Below are 21,904 nucleotides of genomic sequence, written 5' to 3'. Positions count from 1 at the left end.
TTGAGGTTTTTTCACTGCTGCAAATACATGTATTGCTTACATTCATTTTACACATACATATTATGAGAAGTAGCCCCATGCATGCTACCTCTCCCATACAGTTCTGGACAATTCATAGACCTGCTAAAGCCCACTGGTTATCACCTGAGTCTCTTCTCCTCTAGAAACATGGAGACTTTAACAGAAATAGTAGCTCACCTGTCAGTTTATCCCTCCTATTCTCCTAAAGGAGCTGGCTGCAGGGGACAATCTTAGTACTGAAAATTTGCAGGACTCACACCTGTGATGACTCCAACCTCACTTAATCAAAATGTGGCTTAAGTTTTTTATGCTGTTCCCACTCTGTGGGCAATGAGCTGTGGGGGGCGGGGGGCATGAGGGCTGGGCTAGTGGCCTTGCTTCCAAACCATCTAAGACACTAACTCTGAAGAGGGGAGGAGAAGATAGGGACATGGCAGTTTAGTTTGTAAAAACATATTCAACGTTAAAACATAATCCTTGATAGTGAAAGAAAACTGTTTGGGTAGTATAAATTTGTCTGGTGGGAGCACGCCAAACAGAACTGAGCTCCAGAGAGATGAGAGGGGTAGCTGGAAGGCAAGCAGATGACTCTCATCTGAACCATGCTTAGGAGTTTGAACTTTATCCTGAAGGCAAACCAGGGGAATTACTTAAAGGGTCCAAGTTGGGAAGTAACATGATTTGAGTGTTTTCAGGATTCATTTGGCTGTGTGGTGGAGAAAGAACTGGAGAGAAGCAAGAGGGGGAGTTGGCATACTTGTTTGGAGGCTGTTGTGGCTAAATCAGCTCAGGAGGTAATGGCTCTTGGGCAGTTGGTAAAAGCAGAATTAAGTGGGAAGAAGGCAATGGTTTGGAGAAAGGTATTCTAGAGGTAAGATGACTCTTAGACTTAGGAATCTGGGGATGGGGAAGGCAAAGAGGCTCCAGTTAGATTCCTAGATTTCTGTCTGGGGCAACTGGGAGAGGGTGGCTCCAAATTGAAACCAGAATGGTGGAATAGCATTGGAGTATTCAGGGGGATGAAAATGGAAGAGCCTAAATACACGTTATTTCTCTTTCTTTGACTTTAGGCAATTGACAGAAGGCCCAGAGTGCTCTGCTTTGTCCACCCTCCCCTCTGCTCTCAGAGGTCTCTTTGCCTTTCTCCACCATCTTCCCCATCAATGTAGCAGACGATACAGATAAGAGAAAGTCACAGAGAGAAAGCGGTGCATTCAGTCTGAGGGTGGAATTTAATGATGACCAAATCAGACACGTGTTAATAATTGATATATATCTTTTTATTATGCACAGATAAAGGACTTAAAACTGTGGTTATCAAAACTATACATCTAAGCATGTTCACAAAATCGCTGACACACTGACAGAAAAAAAAGACAACAGGGGTGTTCAAACTGGCCACAGGGATTTTCAGGGTACTCTTTTTACCCTCATAGTTGATGAAAAACAGCAACAAAATCAGGCTCATTCAGGAAAAACCAGAAGAGAGAAGTATTGTATTTGGAAATTGACAATAGTCCTTTTTACAAAAACATCTGTCAGTTTCATGAACAACCCCTAGATAAAACAAACAGGAAAAAAAGTCGCATACAGGACTCACCCAACAAAATGTGCTCTGTTAACACAACCAGCAGTACAGTCATCATTCAAACCATGAGGTAGTTACAGTACAAAAAGACTGGCACGCGTGTGCGCGCCCCACACACACTCAGTCATGCCCGCTGAGAACACACGCAGGAAATGGATTTACAATCTTATTACCACACAAGGGAAAGACCATTTTGTGTTTAGAAAATGCTATAGAAACAGCTTAGACAGAGAGATCTCTGACTTCAAAATTAATTTACAGAATTAACAGCTGGTGAACACCACATGATGAGAAGCTATAGGATGTTACACAGACGTCTGCCTTGGAGTTCAGAGCCTTTCAACAATAGCTTCAGCATCCACAAACAAAACAAAATGGCCTTTGCAAAATTACGGGCGTAGCCTGCAGAAATAACACATGACTTGGCAGATAGAATTGAGTTCAACTGGAATATAAAAACAGTTTTAAAGAAACTTGCAGAACATGTTATAAAAGTAGAACTTGTACTTTGTATTAAAACTGTGAAGATGAAGCAATCAGAAATGCTGTAATAAGAAGCTGGGGAGAAAACACACTATTTTTTAATGTTCATTGTTTAGAAACATTTCAGAAATACCTAAGGACATTCACTCTCTGAAATGGGATCAGGTTTCATTTTTAGCACGGGATTTCTTGATCTTTAAATAATACTTCTGACAATGAGACCCAAACAAATAAAGGTGATTTTTTTCCTTCTTTTCTCTCTAACTCTCTTTCTAAAATCTTTTGGTGTGCATCTATAAATTTGTAAATTAATTAAAATTATTTATAAAATCATTGGCAACATAGTATCTCTCTCAAAAATATACATTTAAATATATTACAGAAGTTTTTTTTAACCCTGTCCATCTAAGAAATTAATTTTTTAATACCTCCTCATAGCTAATTTTGTTTTTAATAAGACGGAAAGGGTTTATTTAAAAAGCAAAGAACTGATCGAAAGAATTCACAGTAACTGAAATTAAACATTTCATAGGGAGTAACTTAAATTTATCTAAAACATTTAAATATATCTTTATACACTTTTTTGTAGTAAAATATAGCTATAAGTGACTTAAAGACTCTAGTCTTCTTTGAAGACATCTTTAAATTTTTTTATACATAGAATATGCTAAAACAATACATTCTGCTGAAGGTTAGGCAAAGCGCATTATTTTCAAACACAGGTAGCGTAATCCAGGTCCTCCACTCTGATACCCTTATGTTAAAAAGAATAAACTAAAGGGAAACATTTCTCTAGTCTTGTGTTGTCTTCAATGCATACATGGAAATCTGAAAGAAGTTCAACTTATCAATGTAGGTAGCCTGGAAATCTCAGTGCTAAAGTAATCTGCTTTGATTAAAATTATCTTGATTGAATGTCTACACCTATCTAATCAATCACTAGTACTCAATGACTGGATGATAGTGATTTCCATCTCCTCTTACTTGTATACATGTAGATACTCCCTAAAGATTTGAGTTTCATCAGCATTTATTATTCCATTTGTAGAGGACCAGGCACAACTGCTTTATTTTTAAGGGCAGTAAGATTTGCTTATGAATATTTTGGGGTGGATCTATTTGTTTTATTTATGGAATCCTAACTCATTTGGGGGAAATTCTGGAAAAAGAAAACTATTTAACTTGCATTGAAGCTATCTTCAGAAGTAAATGATTTGGCGTGGGAATCCTCTTCTGGCATTCTTTTTAGCATAAAGGTATCACTGAGCTTTATTTAGCTGCAAAGTGGCATCATATTATTCCATTTCATGACATTCACTTCAAATCCTTTTGGAGTTTGGGATATATTTAAGGCAAGAGAACTAAAGCAATCCAAATGAGTGCCTTTCACCCTATTGCAGCTCTGTCTTGGCAGAATTGGTGAGACTATTCAGATTACCTATAGGACTCCAACAGGATCTGCCAGGCTTTTGTGTCTCATGGGGGCTTGGATTTTACAAAAGGGCATATTAGAAAGATTGATGTGTTTTGAGTAGAAATTCTCATTCTACCAAATATGACTTAACAGTAAATTCCAACTCTGGAATCATAGAACATTTTCATAAGGGGAATGAATTTTTCTCTTCTTCAACTGAGAAAATGACTGTGCCAGATGACATATTATACACTTCTACTTACATACGCATATACATAGAACAACTTGCAAATGTCTCCTCAACTTTACAACTGACTCTTGCCCCAATTTAGACATTAATTTATCAGGGAAAAAAATGTAGGAGATGGACACAGATCAATAGTTCCAGATTTTGGCTATCTTCAATTTTTATATGCCTATACGAAATATGAAGTTTGCATTAAGACATTTTTGTAGTTGGTGTGTGTAAGTGTGGGGAGACACAGGAAGCTGACAAGGCAGTCAGCACTGGTTTTGGCCCAGGACATAAGAAAGGAATGTTGCCTTGACGCGTGGCAGGATGCAGTCCCCAAGGGCAGTCAACACCCAGCTAACCACACATCGGACCCCACAGGGCATGGCAGGTCAGAAGTATGCATCCAAAGATGCCCATTAGACATGGAGGAGCGCTTAGAAAGCCTTAAAGCATTTCTTTTGTTTTATGTCTTGGTTCAGATATAAAAGAATCTTTGGCCACATCTCCTCATTGAATCTGCTGTCTAGCTGTTATCCTTTTACCACCTCCTTGAGTCTGGGTAAAAACTCAGGGTTCCAAATTATGGATGTTCTCACCTGGACAAAGCAGCATTTAAAAAACTGGCATGTGTTTCACATTGAAAACCCCCCAGCCTGTGAGGGGCTGGTGGAGAAGGCCACCATTTTAGCTTTTGCACATGAATTCTAGTGTGTTACAGAAGTCCAGGGGTCACGCTTACATTGGCCATGGTGAGGGGTGAATACAACAGGTGATCTTTACACTGAAATTCACTCTCCCTTTACAATGGAACCAAATTCAAGCCTTCTGAGTCTGGACGCACACCATCAGCTGTCGTGGGCCCAGCTGGGTCTGGCTAGGCTGTGCTGCTGCTGGAGCAGGGTGTGCTCTGAGTGCTACCGATGCTGTGGGCTGCACTGCTATTTTCAGAGGCTGGTGGGGAGGTGGGGACTTGCTGTCTTCCTGCTGTCTCCCCTGCAGTTAGTAAAGAAAAAAAGCAAAGGAAGGTGCATGTTACATGTGTGGAAAAGAATCTTTCCCCCAGCTTTGCCATTTTTCTATTCTTTTTCTCAGCCACAGGCAGAAGCAACTAGCCCAGGTCCTGAATGGCTGGAAGACCTTACCTCATAAGGTTTTTCTGCTTGTTGCTTTGCTTTGAAAGTCTCATGCACAGGGAAAAGAGAAGGGTTTTCCTATTGGCTAACAGGCAATCTTAGTGGCTAAGACCTCTGACAGCTGATGACAAATGCCCTGGACTTCAGAGCCTTACAGCCTTTGAAAAAAACCACACACATCTGGACTGTGTAGGACAAGTGACCAGCACCTACCTGAACTTAGGAAATGCTGTACCTTCTCTTATAAAGATATTATACTTTGGAGGCCGAGACCTTTAAATTGTAATAAGGAAAACTTGGCAGTTTGGGAACCTTTTTATTTTTGGTACTAGGGATTGAACCCAGGGGCTTGTACATGCAAAAACACATGCTCTTCCAATGAGCTACACCTTAACTCCTGGAGGCCTTATTTTCTGAAAGCTCTTGCTTAAAACTGGGCTGGTGAAGTCTAGATTGTGCCCTAGCAACTGCAGAGAGCCTTGTGTGCCAAGCATACGACCTACCTAGGAAGTGAGAAGGGGAGGGAGGCTGCTATGGGAAAAACTTTTTGGGGAAGGGGCTTAGCTGTTTGCACACAGAGACTGCAGTGGTTGCCAGCAAACACCCCCCTTCCAGGCTGAGGTTCACTGCTCAGTGCAACGTGAGTATCTCCTAACACATTAAGCATCCCACTTTTCATTACACACTCCGCTGCATTTCAGCTAAACCCATTCTTTGTGCCAAATGTGCAGGGCTGTGGAGAGGGAGGAAACCTCGGGTCACACACATGGTTTGCATTTAACAGTGCAAAAGGCCCTAGAATTAGTCTTCTCTTCAGCAAAACTGGCCTCAGCGCAACCCTCAAAAAATGGCTTTAGGTAGGGAAAAGTGATCAGGGCTCTCCAAAGAAATGCACTGCATTTTCTTTAAAAAACATCAGAGCACAAACTCCATAAACTTCTTGTAAGCATTCTTCCCCCTCCAATGTAGGAAGCCCCAGAGGGCCAGGTTTGTTTAGGAATGAGCCTGCTCTTTCCTGTCATGCTGAAATACACATCTATCAGCTGGAGATAAGCAACCCTCCCTTCTGCTTCATTAAAACAAAACACCCAAGCAAACGCTCTGCCCTCCAAGTACAGGAACTCGAGCCCGTAACTTCCATTCCCTTTCGGGGGGGGGGGCCCTCAAAAGCATCTGCCAAAAGAGCAGCTCTGCAAAATGTAGAACCGGCTCGTGCCCCTGGGTCTGGTTACAGTTCTCGCTGTCACCCATTTTATGAACTAAGCTCCACACACGTTTGCATCGACCTCAGAGCATTTATGTGCTTGCTGTATGGCTGGCCCTGTGTTTCCTCTAATTATCTTTTCTTCTGGGATTGGTGAGATGGAGGGAGAAGGGGGTCAATATTCCCAAGAAGCAGGGAAACTATATTTACTCTTCTTTTTTTGGAAAACTATATTTTAGACCTTCACCAGCATTGCCCCTTACCCTTCATGTATAGTTGTAATTAAGGGTGGGAAATCTGCTTCAATGGCAATAACTTTCTGCCAAAGATTTACTTTCCCCAGAGTGGGAGCTTATTTCTAGAAGAGGATCAAATCTCAATATCTCCCTCCTCTCTCTCTCTCTCTCTCTCTCTCTCTCTCTCTCTCTCTCTCTCTCTCTCTCTTTCTGCTAGGGATTGAACCCAGGGCTTTGTGTATGCTTGCCAAGTCCTCTACCACTGAGTTACACCCAAGCCCTGATAATACACATCACACATCACACACACACAAACACACACACACACTCCAGAGACCTAAACAACTCTTGATAGATTTCAAGAATTCATCCCCCTTTCTGGGTACAGTGGTGCATGCCTATAATCCCAGTGGCTTGGGAGGCTGAGGCAGGAGGATCAAGAGTTCAAAACCAGCCTCAGCAACTTAACGAGACCATGTCTCTAAATAAAATATATATAATTTTTTTTAAGGGCTGGGATGTGGCTCAATGGTTATGAACCCCTGGATTAAATATCTGGTACCAAAAAAGAAAAAGAAAGAAAAAAAAAAAAGAAAAGAAAAAGAATTCAGCTCCTTTACACTTTCCATGTTGATACATACTCAGCTGGATACTCATGTTATCAATTAGAAGGAATAATGTGGCTACACATGAGCCACATTTAAAAAATCTCTTTCCCATTTAAATAAAGAATACACCAGAAAAACAGGAGGAAAGCCAGCCCCCTCCCTTTGGGCCCTCCAGGCTTCATTTACTCTGCCTCACAGAGGTTAAAACCGGATGGCCTTGCCTCCTCTGGCCACAGTGGACAAGTGTGTCTCTTCTAGAACAGGACACGTGCTTGATTATTCAGATTCAGGAAAAGTGCCAGTACCATGCCCTGCCCAGGAAGTCCGAATATTTGCTTTCCGGTGTCTATTTGCCAAATATAATTTGTTGCCATGTCAGTTTATTTTAATCAGTGCCCATTAAAAAGAAATCTTTCAACTTCCAGAGTTTCAGAAACTCTTGGCCTTGGAATCACTGTTCAAAGTAAAACTCCAAACAACAAAACAAAGAAGCTCCTACCCTTGAGATTGCAGGGTCTTTCACCAAGGAGGACGAGTCATGTTAACGTAATGTTCAATCGACTTTGATCCATTAAGGTGTTAAGGAGAATGTGTCTGAGCATCTGCTTGGAAATGTTTAAAACTCCCTCTATAGACAAACTATCCCTTCTACCTCTGGCTGTTTCCACAGGCAAAAGATTTCTCAAAATAACCAAATTAAAAAATTTATTTTTACCTTTTGGCAAAATTAAGAAAAAAGATTTTTCATTGTCAGGTGGAAAAATTCATCATGGGGAAGAATGTTAAATGGGCCAAGAGAGTTCTTCTTGGATTCCGCTTAGAATTCTGCTTAGAAAACCAACAGTTTCCTGGGATATCTGTGATGGGTCCTTTAGTTTTCTGCTCTCTGTCACAGTGACACTGGCTTTTTGGAATACCCACTTTCTCCAAAATATCCCTTGGGTGTCAAATACAACCAGGCTACTTCTGGAGGAGATGGGAAGGATGACTCTGTTGCTAAGCAACACATGGAAGAAGTTTGAAGAAGGCTCCTTGCTCATACTATCAAACTTGACCATCAGAGACAATGTGTTCAGTGTATGTGTGTTGTTCCTAAAATTTAAAACCACATTGAGAGAAGAGAGATTGGAGGAGGAGGGAGAGTGAGTAGGGGAAAGAGGCATGTGGTGCCTGGAATACTCTGGAGGAGGAGGGTGTGCTGAAGGAGAGAATCTCATATCGGTCTGTGGATGAGCCTAAACAGTGCCAGAAAAGTTTAAAGAAACAGAAAAAAAAAATGTTCTCAAGGGAAAATCTGTTTTATTTCTTTTCAAGAGTACCCAGAATTTAACACAGGGGCACTCAACCATTGAGCCACATCCCCAGCCCTATTTTGTATTTTATTTAGAAACAGGGTCTCACTGAGTTGCTTAGTGTCTTGCTTCTGCTGAGGCTGGCTTTGAACTCACGATTCTCCTGCCTCACCCTCCTGAGCCACTGGGATTACAGGCGTGTGCCAAGTGCCCACTCTTCTGTTTTATTTCTTTAGCTTAGCCCAGTGTTGTCCAGATCTGATTTTGTGCAACCTCTTGACAACCTACTTTACAACTGGATTCTTATCTCTCAGCCTTTCACCACGCAGGTCCTAGGGAAGAAATTCTCATGGCGAGAGAATTTCTTCCCTAGGACCTGCGTGGTGAAACAAATACCAAATGTCTTCTTTGATATAATGAGATCAACTATGAACAGAGCAGGGAGGAAGAGTAGGAAGAAAAGATTAACATTAAACAGAGACATGAGATGGGAGGGAAAGGGAGAGAAAAGGGAAATTGCATGGAAATGAAGGGAGACCCTCATTGCTATACAAAATTACATATAAGAGGTTGTGAGGGGAATGGGAAAATAAACAAGGAGAGAAATGAATTACAGTAGATGGGGTAGAGAGAGAAGTTGGGAGGGGAGGGGAGGGGGGATAGTAGGGGATAGGAAAGGTAGCAGAATACAACAATTACTAATAGGGCATTATGTAAAATTGTGGATGTGTAACCGACGAGATTCTGCAATCTGCATTTGGGGTAAAATTGGGGGTTCATAACCCACTACAATCTAATGTATGAAATATGATATGTCAAGAGCTTTGTAATGTTGTGAACAACCAATAAAAAAAAAAGAAAAAAAAAAAAGAAAAGAAATTCTGAGAGATGTGAATAACGTGGAAAGGCTATATGGGGAAACAGTAGTGGAAGAGTTTAAAAGAAAGATGAGAGGAATCTAGATTATTTAGCCCAAAGCAGATTGAGTGCAAATACTGCCCTTGAGGATGATTGCAAAGAGAAGCAGACTGCAGTTCTTTATTTCCCTGGAGGGCAAAACATGAGGAAATGAGTTTAAATGGCAGACACAGGATACAAGTCAGAGAGAACTTGCTGGTTATGAGGATTGGTTGGTTATAGGGAGAATTTATGGAATCTTGTTCTTGGGAGATAGTTAAGCAAAGGATTGAAAACCATATGCCTAGGTGATTTAGATTTAATATTCCTTGATGCTGTAAAGAACAATACTTTCCTCTAGGCCTATGTGCTGACTGTAATTTTGTAGCAATCAGTGTCAGTTTCTTGATATCCCAACTAATTCTCAGGCCAACTCCTGTAAGGAGAGGGAACTAAGCTACCTTTAGTTTAGAGATCTTGAATCACTTTTTATCATTTCCAAAAATTGTTTCCCCATTGTCCAGGCTAAAAGAACTTTCTTTTGCATGCAAAATATCCAGGAAGGGTAGGTTAGATGTTGTTATAAGAGAAAAAAATATAATTTTCCAAGGTGGGAATTAAAACCGTTCAAAATATCCTGCTTACTACTTCCTTCCTATATTCCTGCAGTGTGGCCAACCTGTTTGCACCTGCACTTTGGTTTTCTGTATCTTACTTTAACTTGATTAAGAGGATGCACTCAAAGTCTGACAACAAGAGAGAAGGGGGAGAGAGAGAAAAAGGAAAGAGAAAACTGGGTAGAGGAGGAAGGCCATCTTTATAACCCCTAGGAGTGGCTATCATCATAAAAGAGCTTGAAGCTCTAGGTTGTTCAACTGCTAGTCCTATTACCCAAGCCTGGTATATTTACCATATTCCCCTTTAGTATATGAGGAAGATCCCTACTTCACGAGTTCTTAGGGATGAGATGCTTAAACAATAAATGCATATGAAAAACTTTTTGAACCCCAAAGTCCTATAAAAATGTAAGATACTTGAGCCTGCTCAGACGTGTAAGCAAGAAAAAAATCCAAGACTGGAAGGAACACTGTGGTTCACAGAGCAAAAGAAATGTGGAAGTTTTGAATCAGGCATGCCCATCCCAATCCCTCAGACTTGGATTCAACAATCCTCCAGCAGATGTACCATGTGTTCTTAAATCAGAAGTCTGAAGAAACCCATAGTTCAGACAGTCAGTAAGACCTTTGAGTTAGGGGCATCTTTGGAGGCCCCAGTGTTTGTAGAGGTCGAAGGTTTCACCGAGGTCCTGAGCCTTGCTCTGATGAAAAGAGAAGGAGCAGGAGGTTAGGCTGAGGTGAAGGGTGGGTGGCAAAAGAGGATGTCCCAGGCACCAGCTGGACAGATGGGAACCCTCTGTGACTGTACAGAAGGCAGGACCCACTCTCTTTTCACCAGAATCCTCCCTCCTTCTTTTATACAGTTAAACAGAGAGAGCTAAGATACAAGTCTTAAGCTTTCCTGGTGTCTCTGTCCTTGTGTCTTTTGTCAAGGAGCAAAGCCCCTGCCAAAGCTTCTGACCATTCAAATCCTTCCCCCTTCTTCTCAAGCTCCCCTCAGTTACTGTGAGAGTTTTGGAAGAAACTTAATTCTTAAAAACAACACTACTTCCTGTTCTGATGAGACTAGTCTTGCCAGTTCTCCATCTTTCTGACAAAATTCCCTAAGTTGTTGCTTTCCTAATGGTTGACATTTGTGTTCATATTTGGATTTCTACCTGAATCACTGTTTATTGCCAGTCTGTCTGGTTATTCTCTTGTTTCTAAAATATGTAAGCTCCACAAGAGCAAGGCTCTGTACCATTCACTAGTGTTCTGCCAGTGGCTAGAACAAACAGTGTTCAAACTGAAGGGCAGCTCAAAAAAGATTCACTGAGTGAAAGAATGAATAAAGGATCAAACAAACAAAACTTAGCGTATACTAAAAAGAGGTAAAAAGAATAATCAAAATACATGTGAATCCACCTGCTTTCTCCTACTGCTTTCACTCTGGTGGCATTTTTCATAGCTGGACACAAAGCCTGGCTATCCATTAGTAGGAGTGCCCTCCAAGTCTGTTATGTGCTGATTGACTTGTGGTGAGAAAGCAATATCAAATACATCATTATTAAAAATTTTTAGAAATGTGAATCAATAAGTTTATTCTCTGATATGCAAGAGGAAGATGAAAGTATTATAACTACATGTCCTTTGAATTTGTAACAACAGAATAGAAAGACTCCAAATCCAGAAAGTAGGTTCCAGGCCTGACTGCTATAACTATGTAACTCTGCATAGTTGCATCTGTTTGCTGGCCCTGTTCTTCCCTATGTGGAAAGGAGATGCTGAAGCAGATAGTAATTTCCCAAGAACCCCTCTAGAGCAGCTGATTTTTTAAACACCAAGGCAAGATTTAGTGTAGAGACTGTGTTCTGTATGCACACACAGACTGGCGTTCCCTCTGTAAATTTCACCAGAATGACAGTGAATAAATTTTCAAAAGGCATAACCCCATAAAAACAAAGATAACAGGAGTGAAGACAACAGCAATAAAGTATTGGAGGCTGCTGAAAAAAATAGGAGAATAACTGACTCAAGAGAGCGGAAACCTAAGCCAACAGTGGGAAGGCTGAGGAACAACCAATCTGGGTCACAGAGCCCTCAGAAACTCAGGAAATGGCATCAGGAACAAGAGAGGGGGGATATAGGGCTAAAGGGGGATAGCTGAGCTTCTGTGTAAGAAGCAGTAAGATTTTTCTATATCTCCAGACTCCACCAGGCTGGGACCCTGCCCTTCCTCACCAGGAGGAAGACCGGAAGTTTACTCTTTCAAGAGGGTGAAACCAAGAGTTCCAGGAATTTCAGCACCAGTACAGTGTAAGAACTGCACTCAGAAAGTGCTGGGTGAACATGCTTTGGGCTCTCTGGCTGGCCTGACAGCAGCTGAAAGCAAGTGGCCTTGCTTCTACCAGCACCAGTGGACAAGACTGTTTGTCTCCTCCAGAGCATAACTTAATTATCCACATTCAGGAAAAGGGCTGGTACCATGCCCTGTCCAGGAAGTCAGAATATTTGCTTTCCAGTGTCTATTTGCCAAATATCATTTGTTGCCATGTCAGGTTTTTGTTTTGTTTTGTTTTTGCTTTTGTTTTTGTTTTATGGTACTGGAGATTTAATCCAGGGACACTTTACCACTGAGCTACCTTCCCAGCCCTTCTAGTTTTTTTTTTTTTTTTATTTTGAGAAGGGGCTTGCTAAATTGCCTAGGGCCTTGTTAAATTGCTGGGGCTGACCTCGAACTTGAAATCAATCTCCCTCAGCCTCCAGAGTTGCTGGGATTACAGGGCCACAGTGCCCAGCTCCATGTCAGTTTATTTTAATCAGTGCTCATTAAAAGATCTCCCAACATACACCTTATGGGTGGGAAACAAGACCTGTTTTATGGAAAACTTAATAAGTAATGACCCTGAGAGGATCACCAGGAAGTGATATCAGGGGCTCAATAAAACAAACCTGCCAGATAATCCTAAACAAGTTCACAGTTAATACCTCCTGCCTGCAAACTAGAACTTCCCCATTCTGAAACAATTCCAGATTAATATTCTCAGATAGACTTTAAAAAAGAAAAAAAAATCCATAGGAAAAATTATTGGAATAAAAAAAATCAATGTATTAACAACTCAATAAATGACTGAAAGATAAAGATGAGGAAATCTCCCAGAAATAAAGAAAGGAAAAAGATGGAAAAACCAAAGAGAAAGGAAAATTCAAAGACCAGTGAAGAGGTTCCACCTTCAAATAAAATGGTTTCTAAAATAAGAGAATATATAAAACAGGAGTGAGGAAAAGAAGGAATTCTAAATAAGATCTTAGTATCAGCATTGAAGGACAGGGCTCAATCGGTGCTCAGTATCATGTATGAAAATATACCTAAATCAAGGGATTCTACTATAGAATTTCTTTCAGAGAGAAAAATTAGGCCACATACAAAGGGAATCAAGAATCTGAATGACCTTGAATTTGCCAAAAGCAATTCTCAGAGCTAGAGGACTATGAATGCTTTCAAAATTCAGAAGATTTACTGAAAAATAAAATGAATCAGTACAACACCTGATATGTCTGAAAGCATTAGAGGAGACTGAGATAACTGACAGAGTTGGCAGATGAATTCATGATAAATATATAGAAAACTAAACCAGAACTGGCAGGGAGACTTAACCCTAGAGGGAAATAAAAGCCTTTTTCATGCTTCTATGACACTGGGATTTCTTATGAACAGTCTGCAAAATGAACCAGAGGCTACAGCTTTGAATAAAAAGTGATCTTGAGGCTATATTGTAAGTGATGCCAACAGATTTTAAGCCCAAATGACAATGTCTATATACCTTTTACCTTCTGAATTGGCGTAATTTTGCCAGAAAGCATCCCAGGAAGCATTTCCGTTTTTCCTTTAATCTATTTACAAATCTATTTCTGTATGAGAAATACTTTCAAATCCCCTGGTTTTAGAGACAGAGTATTAGTAACAATAACCATCCAAGTTCAAGGGGCAACATAGGTTATCTCATTGCTACACTTTGCTTTTTACCAGGTTTGTGCATCTGGCTGTGGACAAGAGTCTAGGATCATGGGTGGGTGGGGGGTGGGTTTCAGTGGGTCATGTTCTCATAGTGAGCACCATTTAATTGCCCTGTATTCTGCCTGGACCTGGCCTCCTGGTCCACGATTAGCTGTGAGGGTTGAGGGTGAGCTATGACCAAGACTAGTTGGTGGTTGAGCAGGCACATTGAAAGCATCTGTGGGTGACTAGGCTGTATAAAATCCTCAGGGCTACACAGTCTTCTTGGAGTACTTTCAAGTGCATTCCCAAGAGACAACACAGACTGCCAACAGCCCAAGAACCTCTCAGCCACGCAGGAGGTTGGAAAAAGTTATGCAGAACTTTGTTTGAGATCTGAACATGTCAGTATTCCTGTGACAAAAATGATTTACTCTAAAATACTACTCAGTTAAAAGTTGTCCCTTCTGGTCTTTATTTATAAACTGTTCATGAGAATGAATATCCCTAAACTGATTCATTGACGTTTATATAATACTTAGAATAATTACACTTAAGAGCCTTATTTTTTTCTTTCTCTCACATGAAGCATACTTCACTCAAAGGTTGCTAATGAAGACCAATAATTTGAGGACTCAGAGCCCTATTATTGTTTTTGCCAAGAGGTTGGCTTTGGGTTGGGTGAATTTCCCATGTGAAGCACAAAAGGGTTTGTTCCTTCCTTTCTAAAACATTTAGTCAGGGGGTGTAGTATTTGAAGCAAAAATTTGAATGAAAAAGAGTTTGAAATTTTAAGTCACAGGATGTCTGTGTCAAGAGAGTAAAAATGTAGTGTCTCAAAATGTCCTTTAGTAGTGCTTTGTGTTCCTTTAAATTGGTCATCCTTTTAGCTGGGCTGGTTGAATGGCCCAAGGTGAGGCAAAAGATCAGAGCATTCAGTGGTCAACGGAGAATAAAGTTCTAAACACAGAGGCTGAGACTGCCCCTTGCCTCGAAATGATCCATCTAGCACTGTTGACACAGGTTCACAGTGTAAACAAGTACTCAAGAGCAAATAAGACCAGCTAGCTCCCTAGGCATGTCTCAAAATGCATGCCATTCCTTCCCATATTTGCAGGGAAACTAGGAAAGAAGCAAGAGAGCAGTCCAGGGCTCCTTCCCCACTGAAATAGAGATCCCCTTGCTAAGCTTGCATTCTGTTCTGGCATCAGAACGGGTTTCTAGTTCAGGCCAATAGCTTTCATGCCTGGGACTTGGTTGGGAGCACATTGGAGTTTGAGGGGCTTGGGAAGCTAAGCTTAAAAACGAAGTGCTTTGTTTCATTATTTCTTTTTGATTCATGAAAAAAAAATTTGAAAATTTAGCTTTTTATAGAAAGACATGAGAATTTTATGTTTATCAAAGAAGATGCACACAGCATACACACACACAAAAAAAAAAGGTTGAGAAATTCTGGGTTAAGTCGTTGATTAGGTACTCCAGTGGACAGTGTTCAACACCTTGGCAGATGTGGTAGTAAACTCCTGGCTTCCTTTTTAACTCCCTGCACATTTATATGTCTATTCTGAAGTCTTTATCTTTGGAGGAACTGCTTATATTTCCAGTTTGTCTACATTAACTTCCTTTAAACTCTAAAGATAAAATAGCTTTATTAGAAGCTAAACTTCAGCAATGTCATGAGTTGCTGGGATTATAGGCATGGGCCAATGCATCCAACAGTAAATTATATTTTTATAAAATCCAATCTAGGTCAAATTCATAAACGTGAGAAGAGCTGAAATGACCTTCTCTCACTTTCATTCATTCGTCCATCCAACAAAACACTGAGTGTCTACTGTGTGGCAGGCACAGGCTGTGTACCAACTGAGAGTCCATAGTCACACTAACCTGTGTGGGAATAGATGTACCACAAGGCCCCCGTCAGGAGTGCTCCGATCACAAATGCTGCAAATGCAATGCCCATCACGGTTAGGGTGTCCAGACCATGGAAAATTTCTATAAAAGAGGGAAACCAATACACAGGCCATAAGTTAGTCTACATCATACATTGAATTTTATATTTGTTTTACAAGCACCATCATATAGGTTGAGCATTGACTAATAAAATTTGAGAATGTAATAAGGATTCCAATAAAATATACTGTATTTTGTTACTTGCAACTTTTGGTCAATGGAAAATGAAATTATAAAGCTTCCAAATATTATCAGTTTGCAATTTATTTTGAACAACAAACTAATTTAAAAAATAAAATTTGTAAATTTTGTAAAATGTTAAGTCTGTGGTCTCATCAGCCCCCTGAGGACTATTTGATGGAGAGTGTCTTGAAAATTCACAGGTTAAGATGCTTTGGAAAATAAGGTGAACTTTCATCATCAAAATCTGACTCAGGTTGGGGTTATAGCTCAGTGGTAGAGTGCTTGCCTTGCAAGTGTGAGGCACTGGGTTTGATCCTCAGCACCACATAAAAATAAATAAATAAAATATTGTGTCCATCTATAACTAAAAAATATATTTTAAAAAATCTGACTCATTGCTTATTATTCATCGAACACCTCCAATAGTGAGACACACTACACAGAAAATACATACTTAGATTGCTTTATAGTACTTTCATGAATATTTAAAAGTTTGAAAGAAAAAAGGAAGAAAGAGGGTGAGAAGAAAGTAGAGAACAAGAGTAAACTATGGCTACGGATTATAACATTTCACCCACCTTATATTAAATCCTCAATCTCAAGAACTACGTATCATGTCATTTAAAGGAGCCTACTCTTTAACACATCTCCAGCCGTGATCTTTCTACAAGGGGAACATAAATACTTCTCTGTAGGGAGTGATGTCAGCTTCACAGTCAGCAAAACATAAATAGAACCAATTGTTCCTCCATTTGGCAAAGAATTCTATATTTGAAATTAATTCCAGGCCACAGAAATAGGATATTTCCTTTCTCTTAAGAAAACTATCCTCTTTGAGTCATTTATAAAAAGTTAAAATCAGTGTCCAAAGGAGAGAAGGTTTTGATAGACTAAAATTTTAAAGATCTCTTGTTTTTTTAGTATAAATTAAAGATATAAGGTCTCTCCCCTCAATACTATCTCTACTTTTCACTCTAGTCAGAAGCAACTGTTCTCTATATAAATTAAGTCTCTTTGCTTTTCAACTCACTTCATTGTTGAAGATTCAGTAGTAGTCAAATGTGACTCTCGAGCCCCAGCACTGAGAGGGCTCAGGGAAAGTTATGTCATGGTAGAGAACAGTCTGGAAGGATCCACACTTCCAAGTCTGGGCACTGCTCTTCTAGCATGTGCCCCTACGTGTGTTCATTTAAATTCTGAAAAATGAAGATAGCTTTGCCTACACAGAATGAATATGAGGGTTCCCTAGCAAGGACAAGAACTGGGAAGAGACCTACGGAGGTTCCTGTGAACGGAGCCATTAACCTATTTAGCTGAATCTAGTCCTTAGAACAGATATTAAAAGACAATTTGCCTTTTTATGCCTATGGAAGCAAAGATGAAACATAATTACAAGTTTTTAATGAAAACATCTACAAATTCCATGAAAATCAAACTAGGTAAGTATGAGAGATCGTGTCCAAATGGCTCACTCTTTCTTTCTTTCTTTCTTTCTTTCTTTTTTAATATCTTCATTTTATTTATTTTTACGTGGTGCTGAGGATTGAACCCAGGGCCGCACACATTTGAGGCGAGCACTCTATCACTGAGCCACAACCCCAGCACCTCCCCCAAATGGCTCACTCTTTATAAGTCATGATATTGTTCCATAATCTTGGGGAACAGTTTATGACTTTGTACAAAGCACTCTCCTGACTGTCACATGTATGTTATAGGGTCAGCCTTGGAGACTAATACTGGGAATCTTCACATACAGATTCTTCTTATAAGGCTGTATCATCTAGAACTCTCTGTGGGTTTCTGGGAAGCTGATTGCCTCAGTGCCAACGATAGTCTTGGGTAACTTGCTAAAATATTTCTTGTTAATGTTTTCTTCCATACAAAATGTTGAAATTGGCTGACATAAATTTCAGCTCATCATTCCGTAGTAACTGCTCTATTATTTTCTTAAAGTTCTTTCTGGTCCCCTCTACCCCACCTCTTTGACTAGAGACAGTCTTGAACATGTAGCAACTAGTTCCCTGAGCAGGTAAACATTGTTGACCAACACTTAAAGCTAAGTACTCGCACAGCTGTACGTCAATGCTTTCAAATCATAACAGATATACACATGCAAATCATTAGCTTATCTCTCTAAAGCTAAGTTACTGCCTTCTTGTTCAGGCCACACATGTTAAATAGGTCAACAAATTAATATTTTAATTAATATTTCTGCAAAGGCAGAAATAAGATGATGAGAAGAAAGAAGATGATGAAAGAAGGACAGAGGAAAGGAAAAAAATTATGGGGGAAAAAAAGAGTAAAGGGGAAAGGAGGATGAGAACATAAATCTCCTTATCAAACTCCAAGTTTGGCAAATGTTCACTAACCAACTCATTCTTACAAAAGCCCAAGAGGCTTATTTCGAAATAGTTTGCAGAAAGACTTACGTGGAGGAACTGGATTTTGTTGTTCCTTAATGCTTGGAACTTTTTCTGAAACAAAAGCATAAGTCAAGTCACAATGGATTCCATGAAGAAGCCAGGATTTGAGCAGAGGGTTTTCAAAATCTCAGCAGAAGCTGACACTTTTCCTATTAATACTTGGTGAACACTCTGTCAATGACCCTCTTCAGATATCAAAACTGTAACATGGGTGACACAGAAATTTTAAGCATTGTATTCTGCTAAGGGTCCATTATACAGGCACTCCAATTTGAAGAAAATTCAAAAGGCAAACACCTAAACTTAGGGAATCTAAATCTAATGGTATATGTGTCTTTGATTTACTTACAAAAAGATTCAATATATTTAAATATTGTGCTTATCCAAGTGTATTTACATTTTATCCCGTGTTTAAAATATTCTTTTAATTTAATAATTTACACATTTTTGCATCTTTATTCTTCTTCCTTTAATGCTATTGTTTCTTTGAGTATATGTTCTGGTACTGGAGATTGAACCCTGGGTCTCATGCAAGCACCCTACCTCTGAGCTACACCCCCAGTCCTTTTGCATTTTATTTTGAGACAGGGTCTCACTAAGTTGCCAGGCTGGCCTCAAACGTGCAACCCTCTTGCCTCAGCCTCCCAAGTCACTGGTATCAAAGGTGTGTGCCATGTTGACTATAATACTACTGTCTTATGATTCATCACTCATCTGCATTGCCAAAGAAGTCTCTTTGTCTACCAAAACCTTCTGCAGCCACCAATATTACCTCCTTTACATTAGCCCCCAGAGTGAATTTTCCAGAGCCCAGAGATGATCATGTTATTGTCCTGATTAAGTTCTTTGATGACTCCTCTTTGATCACAGGGAAAAAAAAATTCAAGCTATTTTTCCCTTAATGGGGGTCCTTCACCCATGCTGCCTTCTCACATTCAGTTATATAAGTTCCCCAAATTTCCCATGCTGTTCCATGTCATCATACTTTGCAAGTCATCTCCTGAAATGCCTCCTCTCCTAGACCTGCTTGTTTGGAAATTTTGCTGGGAGGCCTTCCCTGACTCTCTCTAGTTCCACCCTGGCCCCCCAGCAGGGCTGGTCTCTTCCACATTGCTCATTTCATCCCTCTTCTTGGGCCACATCACACTCTAATTTGCTGGGGGGACAGAGAGTCCTGCCATTTTTTCCTGCCCTGAAGACAAGGTCTAGTTCTTACTCATCTCTATTTCCTCATAGAGGCATAGAGTTGGTCTTTCAGGACTGTTTCGCAAAAGTCGATTAAAATGTTGATGTACTTTTTGGAGATGGAGGAAACAAGGAATAAGACTCTTAAAATGTTTGTGTGCTTCATTATTTCTACAATGCTTCATGTTCATGAAGTGCTACAGAGCCAAGATCTCATTTGAGGTTCACCCCAGTGCTGTGAGGGAGGCAGAAAAAGAATTTTTATCACTATTTTACAAATAAGCAGCCTGAGATTCTGATATCCTGTGATTAGCCCAAGGTCACAGCTGGAAAACATCAGGGCAGGGGTTGAAACACAATTCCAGACTCCCGCCTCACAGGCTAAATGACTGGTGAGTGTCACTCTGTCCTTAGCTGGAGAACAGGGATTAAGTAAATGCTCAATCACAGACTCTCTGCCCTCAACAGAACAGCATGGACCAAGGGCCAGGATACCACAGCCTCTGAGCTAAGAATGAATTTCACATTTTGAAATGATTTCTTAAAATCAAAAGAAGATGACTATTTCATGACACAAGTTGTATGAAATTCAAATTTACTCCATAAATGAAGTTTCATGTGATCACAGCCATGCTTATTTATATAATATCTCTGATTTCTTTCATGCTATAGCAGTAAAACTGAGGAGTTGAGACACGGACTATATGTGCTCCCAACTAAAAAAATTATCTACCTGGCCCTTTCTCGAAAAAGGGTGCTGGGCCCTGGCATGGACTCCACCCTTTTCTTTAGAGTTTAAAAGTGATTCATAGTGGGGTAGGGAGGGGGAGCATGGGAGGAACAGACGAACTCTAGATAGGGCAGAGGGGTGGGAGGGAGGGAGGGGGCAGGGGGTTAGCAAGGATGGTGGAATGTGATGGACATCATTGTCCAAAGTACATGTATGAAGACACAAATTGGTGTCAACATACTTTACATATAACCAGAGATATGAAAAATTGTGCTGTATATGTGTAATAAGAATTATAATGCATTCTGCTATCATTTATTTTTTTTTAAAAATCAATTAAAATAAATAAATCGACCAAGTAAGCCATAAAAATAAATAAATAAAAGTGATAACACGTTGCCAGTGTTGGCACATTCCTATAATCCCAGCTATTGAGGAGGCTGAGGCAGAAGGATCCAAAGTTGGAGGGTTAGTAATTGAGTGAGCTACCACTGGATACAGCTCTGAGATAGAGCATTTGCCTAGTGTGCATGATGCCCAGGGTTCCATCCCCAGCACTACCAAAAAAAAAATAAATAAAAAAATAAAGTAGTACGTAGTGCCTTTTCCATCTCCATTTCCATCCAAAAAAGAAGGAACACACACCTTGTGTCTGAATCCCCCTGGAAGCAAAAAGAACTTGGGAAAAGTTGACCAAAATTAGCAGTATATGAGTTGATATTTACGAAAATAAAAGTTGACAAGTTAAAAGGAAACAGAATTGTAAATTCTCACTATCAATCATGTCAACTAGGCTGATCAACATGTGTCCTCAATGGTCCAGCTCAAGGGAAACCACCAGATGAATCAGAGCCACTATAATTGACTGGTGCCCCAGGAGCTGTGCATCATGGTGGCTCTGGGATGAGGAGATGGGCTAAAGTTACACTTCAGTAAATTACTAAGAAAATGTAAATGTGTGTTTTTGTTCCTTTTGGGGGTGGGCAGTACTGGGGATCAAACCCAGAGCCTTACACGTGCCACGCAAGTACTCTACCACTGAACTACATCCCAGCCCTGACCATGTGTTTTCAAGGAAAACTAATTCAGTATGCACAGCACATTCAATACACTAACTGAAAAATGAGCTCTCTTGGGAGTTTGGTCCCATCAGCCTTATTGGCAGCAATAACAACTGTGACACCTTACATTTGTACATTTGTATAGTATTTTCCAAAAGACAAAAAGTCTTCATTTATATGACTCATTTTAAACCCTCAAGAACCCTATGAAGTAGGGGTATCTAACCACAAAATTCACCCACTTTCAAGAAGTAGTGGTTTGATTCACTGAACTAAGTCCAAAGGCATTTAAAGGTCTCAATAGTGTGCATCATACGAGAAGTATATGCACTTCTGGGAAGAGTTCCATCCAGTCAACTGCCTGTGGTTAAACTTTGTCACTCAGAATCCCCAAGTGATTTTAAAATAATGATTCTCCACTGAGGAGACCTCACATGTAAAAATTTAGATTTTACAGCAAGGCCTGTGTGATGGATGACATTGTTCTAAAATTCTTAATGGACTTATGTTATGATCTAATCCTCTCCCCCCACCCCAAATAGGGCTTTCTCAGAGAGCTAAACAGGAACAGTTGTTGCTCGTTTCTCCTGGGTGAAATTCCTTCATGACTGTGCATAAACAATAACAAGCACAGGCTGCAGAGCTAAGGTTGAAGAAATTCATCC

General features: G+C 40.1%; 1 protein-coding gene across 6 annotated transcripts in view; it reads right to left on the bottom strand.

The window, feature by feature from the left end:
* Positions 1-1,279: 1,279 nt before the first annotated feature.
* Positions 1,280-21,904, bottom strand: part of TGFBR3 (transforming growth factor beta receptor 3) — a 194,417-nt gene continuing 173,792 nt past the window's right edge. For all 6 annotated transcript variants that reach the window (XM_081307666.1, XM_081307667.1, XM_081307669.1 and 3 more), the window contains 3 exons: positions 18,270-18,314; positions 15,592-15,699; positions 1,280-4,734 (listed from right to left, as the gene is read on the bottom strand). In XM_081307666.1, coding sequence (XP_081163792.1) covers positions 4,616-4,734; positions 15,592-15,699; positions 18,270-18,314 — 272 coding nt within the window. In that variant the 3' untranslated portion in view covers positions 1,280-4,615. The remainder of the gene's footprint in view (positions 4,735-15,591; positions 15,700-18,269; positions 18,315-21,904) is intronic.

This window comes from Spermophilus citellus, assembly GCF_964194105.1.
Source record: "Spermophilus citellus genome assembly, chromosome: 9".
NCBI lineage: Eukaryota > Metazoa > Chordata > Mammalia > Rodentia > Sciuridae > Spermophilus > Spermophilus citellus.
Note: the sequence above shows the minus strand (reverse complement) of the source record. Positions and strands in the feature narration are given on the sequence as shown.